Below are 12,500 nucleotides of genomic sequence, written 5' to 3'. Positions count from 1 at the left end.
GAACAAATTACATAGAAGAAAATGGAAATTGTGGGGACAATACATGCAAAATAATATTTTGGAGGAGGAATGAGGTTTAAGGGAAGGCAGGAATTGAGCAATTTATGTAGTTCTGGATTGATGATCATTGTATAAAGGCATGTACATGTTGTATAATGTTTGTAACTGTTAACATGGTTTGTTTTTTTATATAAATGTATGTTTGCCTGTGCCATAAGTGATAATTCAGTAAAGGTGTTAAGAAAAGATGATTAGGCCTTGGTGACAAATACCACTGACCAAGCTTGTAGAAACACACAAATGTGCTTTGAGGGTTCATCAACATAAAAGAGATGCTGATCATTACTTATGCACTTCAGGCTTATTTTACTACTAGGTGTCCTCAAAGTTATAATAGACTGCACCACAAAACTGGGGTGCACCCCCTCTTACCAGCTGTGCAGCTTAGCTGTGCTGACCTGCTATGTGGCTTCAAAGCAGAAAATCCAAAGTGTGCTTTTTCTGTTTCCTTTGCTAAGAACATGTTGGCTGACCACCTCATCAGATGTACATTCACTCCCTATGAATGGAGGCTCGACCTTAGTCTTCCACAAACTGGCAGTATCCTGGTGCACTCCAGACTCAAATTACAAAGTTTTACTGAAGGCTCCCATGCAGGAGTCCTAGTCATGGAGCTATCCTCTGGAAAAGAAGACTCCTTTTTGCCTTTGCTCCCACCACTAATTCCAAACGTTGTAAGGAACGTAATCCAGGGCAGAGGCAGACTGATAACCTCATGTCCCATTATGGCCAAGACATCCCCCATTCTCCCTTTTCAAAGAACTGAGTAGCAGAAATCTCTAAGATACTCAACTTATTCTACTATCTCCCATCCCAGCAATTACTAGTTTTGGTGCAGTGTGACTTAAAGCTTCTCCGAGTTGCAGCCTTAAAGACAGAATCCTGATTCTGCAGTAGAAATCCCTCTCTTAATCGGTTATTTGGATACTGAAAGAGGCTAAGAAACATTCCAAGAAATTTTACCTAGCCAAGTGGGCCAGATCTTCAGCTTGCTGTAAATAAAAGAGCATTTAGCCAAAGGCTGCCACAGTACAGCAAACTTATCTCTACCTTCTTACTGTCTTTGAGAAAGGGTTTTCTTGTGCATCAGTTTAAGTTCCTCTGTTCGGTGTTTTGGTCAGTTTGCCATTGGACCACCTTGTCTGCTGTATCTTCAGTAAAACAGATTTTGTTAAGAATTTTGTTTCAGATCACGTAAGAAAGCAGCAACCATAGGATCTACTTTTCATCCTAGAAAAGCTGACTGCAACTCCATTTGAACTGGTAGCCTCTACCTTTTAAAGTTCCCGTCTTGGAAAAAATGTTTTTGATAACCATTACTTCAGTCAGGAGCATGCTGTGGTGGTACGGCAGTAGCGCTGTTACCTCACAGCAAGAGGTTCTCCCGTTCGATTCTCGGCTTGGCTTGGGAGTGCCTTCTGTGTGGAGTCTGCATGTCCTCCCCGCGGTTGGGTAGCGTTCAAAAGACATGCATGCGCAAATGGGTGTGCCTTCGTTGAAGGTTGGGCGTCGTGCTGGCACCTCGGCATTTCGTAAAAATCTATTCCCAATCATTAGCGGACCGGAGTTCCGCTGTGGCGACCCCTTACCGGGGAAAAAGCCAAAAGACAAACAACAACAAACAACAACTTCAGTCAGGAGCATCTCAGTTGCAGGCTCTTGTGTGAAAAACACTTTCATAGTCTTCCACAAAGACAAACAGACCTTCAGAACCAGTCCCTCATTTATGTCTAAACTATTTTTCAGGATGACTGTTGACTTGGCTACTTGACTTCCAATTTTCTTAACAAACACTGACGAGAACGGGAAAAAAATTCTTCACCTTTGGATGAATGCAGTCTGCTTTGCTTTGAGAAGACCAAAAAAATATTCACCTTTTGAATGAATACCGGCAGCTCCCAGTCTGCTTTGAAAAGGCCAATCATTTTAGGAAAAATGAACATTTTGTATCTTTCATGTCAGGAAAAGGAAAGACCCATTTATAAGTAAGCCCAGTTCACAATGGCTAAGGAGGTTCTAGTGCCTTTTGCTATGGAAAGGTGTTACAAGGGCAGTTAGAGCACACACCTCAGGCATAGCCACTACTACAACTTTGTGTGTAAACACAGTGCATTACAAGGCAGCCACCTGGATCTTCTTTCACACCTCTTCCAGACAGTACAACCTGAACATTTTTGCTGGGATTTGGGCAAGCTTTATCACTGCAGTTCCACAGGGTCTTTGCACTCCACTGCCCTACAATTTTGGTCAGCTTGAATATTGCTTTAATACTTTCCTGTATGTGATAAGTCATACTGCAGAGGTGATCCTTGTAACAAAGGTGTGTTGGCATATGTCAGAACCAAGGGAGCCCGCAGGATTTTTTGCAGGGGGGTGCAAACTCAAGCCCCGCCCATGTAGCCCCACCCCTCCGATGTCCCCGCCCACTCAGCCCCACCCCTGCCCACGCAGCCATTCCAGTGTCCCAATACTTGGCTATTTTTCTCCATTTGTCATAGACACTGTTCAAATCTCTCAGTGTGCATACTGTTTTATGCTTTACTTCTACAATGATTACAGATATTTGGATTTCATTTACAACTTTTATTTCAAATTTTATAGCACAAACACCGATAGACATTTACTAAACCTAAACAAAGCAATAGTCTTACAATGAAAAGAGACTTAGCATTAAAACTCCTCTGCCTTTGAAACCCACATTCACCGAAACATTGAAACCCGCTTTCAAAGAAAATGCATCTAGCCAGTGACAGTTTACCTTTGGGCTGTTTTCAAATCATAGGCTCCTTGCACACATTTTTAGAACCATGCAAAAGTTATTTGATTCACCCTCCTGACTATTAATTATACTATATAATAATTGAATTATATTCCTTGTATAATACAGCACCACTTGTTAGAGTGTGTTTTAAATTTATAGTTCTGAACATTTTTCCTTTAAGCAATGAAACAAATCATATGAACCAATAATGACAACCTGCCAATTCAGAACATTTCAACAATAAAAGGACCACTCTACTCAAACTTCTGTCATACAATTCACCAATATCAATCAATATGCAGAATCTTTGCAGAAGTAAAACTCATCTGAATAATTCCACATTAAAGACATCTGAAACCAGTGAAGAGGTTGTTGCTAGAAAACAACTTTATATTTCATCGTTTCATCTACAAATTCACTGCCTGCTGCCCTTGAAAAATAAATTGCTTACGTTATATTAAAAAAAATGGTAAGCTGGTATATTGCAATAGGGAATGGGTGGCAAGCTGAAAAACAAGTACATAGTTATTAGGCAGCTCATCCAAAGGAAGACATACACCCCCTTAAAATACACATCTACATGTTATGGGAGTAGAACCTACAGCCCTCTGTATCAAGATGCAAGTATGCTACCTGCTGTGCTGCTTTAAAAATTCTATACCACAATAGTTATACTATTTGCTAAACAAAACAATTGCACATTTTAAGCAGACTTAGCATGAGCAGCAGTAAAACTCTCTTCCCTTGAAACTCACAATTCCTTGAAAATAAATTCCACCTGCTAACTCTAGAGCATTTCACTCTAACACACACCTCAACCTTTAAGTGCAAGAAATCTGGACAAAGCCTAAAGTAAAATCGGAACAGATTATAAATATTGCTCTCATGAACTTAAAACATTGCTAGAATAACAGGATTTATGCTAGTATGCATTTTTCTAAAGGATATTATATCTAAAACTCAAATGTCTGTCATTACTTAGCAACTTCAATACTTTTTAGGAGGAATATGGGGAAAAATCTGGACATTCTCCAAAAACCTGGACAGCTGAGGGGTATGCTTCCTCCTTCTTATACATACAGACACACATACACACCATACCTCTCAATCTGTTAACACAAGAAATGTGGACAAAGCCTGTTATAACGTTGGGGATAAAGGCCCAAAACTAGGGACACATTAGAAAGTTGCTAGAATAAAAGGATTTATGTTAGAATTAAATTTTCTGAATGATATGAAGTCTGAAAATGAAATGCATGTCATTATTTATTAACCAACTATATTCAGATATAGTTGGTTACCTCAGTACTCACCATGGCTTGCATTTTCTCCTCTCTTGAAAGGCCCACTCTGCTTAACTTGTGTATTATTTCCTCAGTTACTTCACCGTGGGTTGCAAGGCAGCTTCATCACTAGTGTGTGCACAAAATATAATGCTTTCAATGAGTCTTGCAAGAAATCATATGCAATCATCATGGCACAGAGGTTCTACTGAAGATGCTGTAAATTTCTCTCATACATGAACACGACAGAAGCCAGAAACAGCTGTTATTCCACAGCCAGATGCAGCAGTAGGAAAACAAATTGCAGAGAACCAAAATAATTTGGAACCAATTGTATCTACCATTATTTACTGTGCAACCCTTGACATTCCTCTCTGTGGAAAAGAAGGCTCTGGTGGAAATTTGTTACTTGTTAGATTTTCGTATTGAAGCTGATGACAATACTGAAATAGCACAGTGAAACAGGTGCAGGAAATGCTTGGTACACATCCCATAGGGTGAAAAATGAGCTGTTGGCAGAATACGAACACATACTTCAAAAGGAGATTGTTTGTGCAGCAAACAGGGCAGTTGGATTTCGTGTATTGGCAGATGAAACTGCAGATCTCAGACATTGAGCAGTTGTCACTGGGCATTTGGTTTGTTGATGATGATTGTATTCGAGAAGAGTTTGCAGATTTTGTTCCCATTGTCGTGAGAGATGCACAGTCTGTATCAAATGTCATTGTCAGTGAATGCATAAAGTGCGGTCTAGACCTGGAAAAATTACTCAGACTGCTATGACGACTGCTCCATAATGGCAAGCATCCAGAATGGTGGTCAGGCAAAGATTTGTGAAAAGTATCCAAAAACAGCCTTTATCCACTGCGCATCTCACAGATTAAACCTTGTAGTCAGTGATCTGAATGATGTTCCTGAAATGAATAGTGCTGCTGATGTTATCAAGATTATTTTTTCCATGACAGTCCAAAACGACCAGCATTGGCACCAAATATACCTCTTCTGTGTGAGACACGATGGACCGAGAAATAAAAATCCATTCATGTGTTTAGTCAGAACTTTGAGAAAATATATGACTGCCTGGCTGATCTTCAGAAGAGCATTGCTGGTGAAACCAGACAAAATGCACATATGTTACTCAGCGCTTGCTCATCGTGCACATTTCTTATTTTTCTCTTCATTATTGCAAATTACTCATCAGTTCTTGAGCCTGTTGCCCAGATGTTTCAGTCTGTTCAACTTGATATAGTAGAGGCTCAACAACACATCAACAGACTTATTAAAATATTCAAGGAGCACCGCAACAATGCTGAAGAACACTTTAGGAATGACATTCTCAGTAAGGCAAGATCACTAGCTGATAAATTTAGTATTGAGTTAGTGTTATCAAGGATTTGCAATCGACACACCGAGCAAACACAGTAGTCATGGATTTTGAGAGTTATTACAGAACAAGTATTTCTATTCCCTATCTTGACTCCTTAGTTTTTTCACTGACGTCTCGCTTTTCCACCATTAACACTGCTCATTCTCAGTAAGGCAAGATCACTAGCAGATAAATTTAGTATTGAGTTAGTGTTATCAAGGATTTGCAATCGACACACCGAGCAAACACAGTAGTCATGGATTTTGAGAGTTATTACAGAACAAGTATTTCTATTCCCTATCTTGACTCCTTAGTTTTTTCACTGACGTCTCGCTTTTCCACCATTAACACTGCTCAGTTCAACTTATTTTATCTGCATCTTAAAATGATGCAAAACCTACAACGTGAAGAATTCTGAAAACTAATTGCCGTCAGTAATGAACTATATCATATTGCTACTATATCTGAATGACCGCTTCTTGTCTGATGCATTGGCTTTGAAGTTATAAGTTAGCCTAAAGAATCCAATGGGCTACTACTACCTTTGTTGTCAATATCTTGCAGATCTTCTGTCAATGATGTTACTGAACAAAAACAAACAAAAAAAAGTGTCAGGTATGGGATTAAAAAAAAAAACATTTTCTGATGTGTTTCAGCTGCACCAATGATTGGCATGTGCATCATACTAACCTGGACAACAACAAAAAATAAATTGTGGACAGCGGACTACCCATATGTGAGGACTGCAGCAATGGGAGACGAAGAACATCGACTAGACAGCTTCAGGTACTTCAACTCTTCAAAGACAATACAAAAATGTACGAGAGCTCTTCAGTTAAATTCATAAAGCTTTAATTATAGTAAGCGCTTTCACCCGTAGGCTTCTTCAGACTTTTCAACTCAACATCCAGTACACAGATTTAAAAATACTACGTACACCCATTATTGGTCAAATTCTTAGCCAATGGGAAAATTATTGCGTTACACTCATATTATGCTTAAGCGTATAACTAAACTCTGAAAATGCACAATCTCAGGCCATTATCTTATTTACAAAAGCAAACAATGTGTACTTTTTCACAATGCATCCTATATGAGTGATAAACATCAGCCCGTATTACAGAAAAAACAGCATATCTGGTACATAAAAGACAGCAGTTATTAAACAAGACGAACTAACTGATCGCATTTTGCATTCTCAAACTAGTACTAGAAACATAGGCGCCACACAACCATATAACATTTGTAAAACTCAGAGTTCATCAAGAGCGGAACATTGAACCTAACTAGGCAGTACATTTGCAGCGTGTTAAGAAAGCACATATCATTAACTTCCAAATAAGAATATATATCAGAAGCATAAGCGACACAAGATAAAGCAACTTTTAAAAAGTGCAGTACACATCAAAAATACCACTTTGTACCTAAGTTGACATTACAGGTACAGCATGATATAAAACGCATATTTTTTAGCTGTCAAACATTAAACTTCCAATACCTTTGAATATGTCTGCAGAAGACGCAAAACCATTACATCCACAGCATCACTAAAATGCTTGACTGTATATATATATATATATATATATATATATATACCATATAAAAATAGCAAGAACCTTAATGTGGCTATCTGCAACTCCAAAGCCCCAAAAAGTTTGCTTGTGGAACCCTTATGTTGCACTCAAAAGCTATACTCCACGTCTCTATTAGCGTGAACTCACGTGAACTCATAAACACAATCTCGTGTCACTTACTCAGTAAAATAGAGAGAGCTAAGCCTAAATGCATCATGTCTAGTGCAACTACAACAAAGGTTAACTTGCAAAAAGTCCAGATAAAGTAAAAAATATGAAAACTTCTTCTTTATTCCATGAATAAAACCAACAGGAATGAGCGCTTTCACGTAGCTATAGTACGCTTCATCAGATTCTATTACAAGCTCTGTTATTTCAGTTTATATAGCTATACATTATACTTAATTGATATAATTAAACAATTAACTAACCATTAAATATCTTAGTTTAAAGCAACATCTTTCTTTTGTTACAGTGCCATTCAGTTACCTCATTTCTGCAAATAAGTCCATTTTAATGCATTTTAAAAGCTCTTTAGATTCAAATATTATATGTATGCCTTTCATAAAAGGACCCATAACATTAATATATAAACTAAACATATAAGAATTACAATATATATTAACTTAATTACCTTACATTATTTTAAAACAGTAAAACTTTAATGGATTAAATAAAACCACATATTGTCTAAATCTTTGTATGATGTATATTAAAGTGCTCAGCAGATCTATATATAACAGCCTAATATACATAAATAACCAACTAATCCTATTAACTATGGCCATTTAAATATATAAATAAAATATGAATATATATAAAAAATGAATGCATATGTATATAATAAAACTGCATTATTTGCGATGTTTTAAAATAGGCTTCAAGGGGACATACTGATTTAAACCCGGTGTATAATACTTTCTACTTGGTTCTGACAAGTGCTCCAGCTTTGGTGTGAGCAGTTTGACTGTTATATTATAAGAAACAGAATAAGTAACATAAAATGCTACAAAAATAAGCTTTTATTTAGAAAAAAGTGACGTTTTATCATTCGTACTGGCCGTGGGTATGTTTCGGCCTGCAAAATCTGATGTCTGTACCAAAAATGTCCCACTTTGGACATTTGAAAAGCTGGCAACCCTGTCCACACATCCCCGGCCCTAACTACCTATTTCTTACTTGCACACACCTCTCAAACACTTAAAAACACACACGCACACACTTACCTCTCACTTGTCGTCACAACATCTTTTAACATCCCCGGCCCTAACTACCTATTTCTTACTTGCACACACCTCTCAAACACTTAAAAACACACATGCACACACTTACCTCTCACTTGTATGCTCGTCCCAATATCTTTTAACATCCCCGGCCCTAACTACCTATTTCTTACTTGCACACACCTCTCAAACACTTAAAAACACACACGCACACACTTACCTCTCACTTGTATGCTCGTCCCAACATCTTTTAACATCCCCGGCCCTAACTACCTATTTCTTACTTGCACACACCTCTCTCAAACACTTAAAAACACACACACACACACACACACACTTACCTCTCACTTGTACGCTCGTCCCAACATCTTTTAACATCCCCGGCCCTAACTACCTATTTCTTACTTGCATACACCTCTCAAACACTTAAAAACACACACGCACACACTTACCTCTCACTTGTACGCTCGTCCCAACATCTTTTGGATTTGGAATTCCGCGCGCAGGATGGAGGAGGCGGAAGCTAAAGACGTAAGCCAACAGTCGCACAGACGGAGAACATGAAATCATGTCGCAAACACCTGTTCCGTCTGTGCGACTTGACGCAAAGAAAAAAAAAAACATTTTTTTTTTAATTAAAAGAAAATGAAGTCTCCGGGCTAGCCGAATCCAGGGGGGTGCAAGTGCACCCCCTTGCACCTGCCTGCGGGCGCCCTTGGTCAGAACTGTAGATGGTTGAGTAAGATTAACGAACCCGATTCCCTTTTTATTATGCTACCTAAGTGGAGGGGATTTTCCCTTCTCCATTTCAGGGTGGGGCCGCCTCCTACTTTTTTATATTTCTCTTAAAAGCAGGATGTACTCTATAATGCATAAACTGGGCCTCTACAACACAGTTGGTGGTAATGTTCCTAGACTAAAATTAAGTTCACATAAAAGAACTGAAGATGGCACAGTGATTTTTCCTCTTTTTACAGTATGTCTTACTGATGGCTGCAATGTGGAGACGGTGTCTCTGTATGGGATGTGCAAAAGCTCTGGAAGTTGTGCAGCATTTCTGCAGTGTAGTCCCATGTAATCAGTCACACTGCAAAATGCATGCACTAGAGTCTGATCCACAGAAATGTTAATTTCATTTAAAATAAAAAGTAAAATGCATCATTTTAAATCCTACTGCAACAGTCATCTTATTACAATATAATAATATCCCAACTGCGCTTTCATAACAAGTGTTGCCATATTTATTAGTTAAGGTTGTAGATGATCAAAAATCTTCTTGTAGCTTTTTGGCAGCTGTACTTAGAAGCCAAATAAAAGTATTTCGGCACAAAACAGAGAAAGTGCAGATCCCCAGGTAACAGTCTTTTCTTTTTCTTAATACAGTGGCTGGAAAACAAGTAGAAGATGCAGACGTACACTTGATTCTGGAATATTCAACTGGAGCCAAATGGGGAAACTATGTCTCTAGAAGAGCCAACAGGTTTGTAGTGAATTTTTGAAGTGTTTACTATGGTGTATTACTTGAGATTTAGTATAAACATTTTTGGTCTCTATTGATGAGTCAGAATAAACATTTTTTGGCCCCAACCTTCCACTTCCAACATTTGCCCTTATCCCTCATTAACTTACTAATTCCTCTACCATGGGGCAGGCAAACTCCTACCTTATCCCTTTGTAACAGCTGTGGTCTTTGTCTTCAGGGAGAGAGTGCCTTATAGCATCTTCCTCAATGTTCTTGCTCCCTACTTTCATAAGGGTGGGAGACAGCAGGTGGGCATCATATATGTAGTCAGGGGAGGCAAGAATATTTAGGCATAAAAATTAAGGGATTCCTAACTGTGCAAAATAAAGCCAGCACTGCAGTTAGCACCACCCATGATGCTGATCTGCTCATGACCACCCCCACTGCCTTCTTGCAGCCTGTTTTCTTCAGCTGTAGACAGAACCCCAGTGACAGCCCCAAGGATAAGTCAGCTGGTATACGCCACTCATTCCCACCCCAGCTTCTGAGCTGCTAGCTGCAGTCATCTGGGATACAGTCGGGATCCCAGCCTTCTGCTGTACAATACTGTAGTCAGGATACTAATTTGTATAGGACAGTAAAATTTTACTTTATTTTTGTTACAGAATTTAAGCTGACATTGCTTTTAAATATTATCTGAACAACTGCAAAATTTATTATTAGCCTTGTTGGAATGCATTAATATAGCTAAGACTTCAAAATAAAGTTGAATAAAAAGAGTAGTGAGAAAAATAACTGCAAAGTGACTTTTAATTTGTCTGTGATCCACTAAAAATTGTTTTGGACAGACTGTTGGAAAAATGTTGTACAAGTTCCAGCGCAGTTTTACTAATTCACAGTCTAGGTGACCATCTAGAAGCCAAATATCTGTGCAATGTCTGGACACTCTGCCCACAGTTGATGTCCCCTGAGCCTGCTTGCTCAATAGGTGTTATGCACAAGTAAACTCAGTACATATTCTTGGGTGAATAAAAGTTATGCTTAGGGTCTATATCCTACTTAATGGCTGATCAGTACTTACCTTGAAGAATGAATATGAAGAAAGAGAAAGAGTACAGCAAGTATGTTCAAATACCACTGCACCTAGTCTTAATAGCCTGATCTCCAAAAAAGTAGAAATCCAGGAAAAATGTTTGGCTTGCCACAAGTTTATTGCATAAAGTTCCACAAAGCACTGAAACAAACTAGCACAGATAGCACTCCACTTTCCACTATTAGTGGAAAGTGGAGTGCTATCTGTGCTAGTTCGTTTCAGTGCTTTGTGGAACTTTATGCAATAAACTTGTGGCAAGCCAAACATTTTTCCTGGATTTCTACTTTTTTGGTTATCGTTTGTGAGAGGCGCTTTGGATTACTTGTTTTTAATAGCCTGATCTGTAATAGCCTTGCTGGTTCGTAGGTAGGTACTAGGCTATTGGCCCTAGGGCCTGTATAAGCCTAGCCTAAAAGGTACCCTGGCTTTCGCACCCAAGAAAATTATTTTCCTGTGCCTCTGTCGAGCAGAGCCACAGAAGTGATCCCCGGGGTGAATTTCCTATCTCTCATCCAATCATCAAGATGTTTCTTGAAGAGTGCTAATGAGGAGCTTTCTTTGATATAGATAGGTAGTTTGTTCCAGAGTATGGGAAGTCTCTGGGACAGGACTCTATCCCTCCAGCATGTTCTGTTTGTTGTGGTGACAAGGTTTAGGTCCCTAGAGCATGTAGCTCGGAGGGATTGGGATTTTGTTTAAGTGGAGCATGTCCAACAGCTCTGGGTTTGACATAACTTTGTATGTTAGGCAGAGACTTTGAGGAATGCTAGGAACAAACAGTGCGGTACAGTTGACACTGGGGAGTCTGAAGAAGGCAGGTTAGTGACCGGAGTATGCTTATAGGCAGCACAAAATGTTGAGAAAGATGGGAATCCTGGGTGATTTGGAAACATCTTAGACATGATATGCAGAAAACCAGGAGAAGGGGAATAAAGCTGGCAGGGATGTAAATTAATTGGGGATAGTGCATCAGAATATGAATCAAATTTATGAGTGGTGCTGGAGAGTGGTATTTGAGGAGGATACTTTTGCTGGTTTGGTGTGAAAACAGTGTTTGGAAGTCTTGTATTGTTTTTTTTCTTAAATCACCATTATGTCTTCTCACATATGCATACTTTGCTTTATGTTTTTCCATGCATCTAACTGTAATGTATTTTCCATGTAAGTGGTGCTCATTGCAGTATTTGGTAGCCTATTCCAATCTAATGTCACCCTTTCACTAAACTAGTATACATTTTCCCACGGGTAGTACCTTAGGCCATTAGCTGTTTTCGATCCCTGCCACCCAACACATTTGTGAAACATGCATAAATATACCTCCTCTTTTGGATTTACCTTCCTTATTGATTTAAATGTATATTTACCTGCCTGATTGGTTTCACTTTATTGTTAGGTAAATTTGTTTGACTCTTCACTCTCAACTGGAGTAATCTTAAACTTTTTTCAGGAAGAAAATAAATTTACTGACCAATAAAAACATAACTCCCACTTCAAAACATCAGATGAGATGTTAAACTGAGGCCAATTGTCCGGAGTTGTTTGTAGCTCTGGTAGGTGTAAAAGAGCCCATGGCACTTGTTGAAAAGAGTAGGGGAAGTTCTTCAGTGCCTTAGCAAAATTTTCTCTAGTTGGTATGAATAATACCGTGAGTCTGTCTTGAAAAGAGGCCGTAAGCTTA

General features: G+C 38.8%; 1 protein-coding gene across 1 annotated transcript in view; it reads left to right on the top strand.

Moving 5' to 3' along the window:
* LOC122791311 (ADP-dependent glucokinase-like) overlaps window positions 1-12,500 on the top strand; it is a 624,051-nt gene that overhangs the window by 394,981 nt on the left and 216,570 nt on the right. The window contains exon 4 of the mRNA XM_044059018.1: window positions 9,651-9,747. Coding sequence (XP_043914953.1) covers window positions 9,651-9,747 — 97 coding nt within the window. The remainder of the gene's footprint in view (window positions 1-9,650; window positions 9,748-12,500) is intronic.

Source organism: Protopterus annectens, chromosome 1.part2 (assembly GCF_019279795.1).
Source record: "Protopterus annectens isolate FY-2018-M chromosome 1.part2, PAN1.0, whole genome shotgun sequence".
NCBI classification, from domain to species: Eukaryota; Metazoa; Chordata; order Ceratodontiformes; family Protopteridae; genus Protopterus; species Protopterus annectens.
Note: the sequence above shows the minus strand (reverse complement) of the source record. Positions and strands in the feature narration are given on the sequence as shown.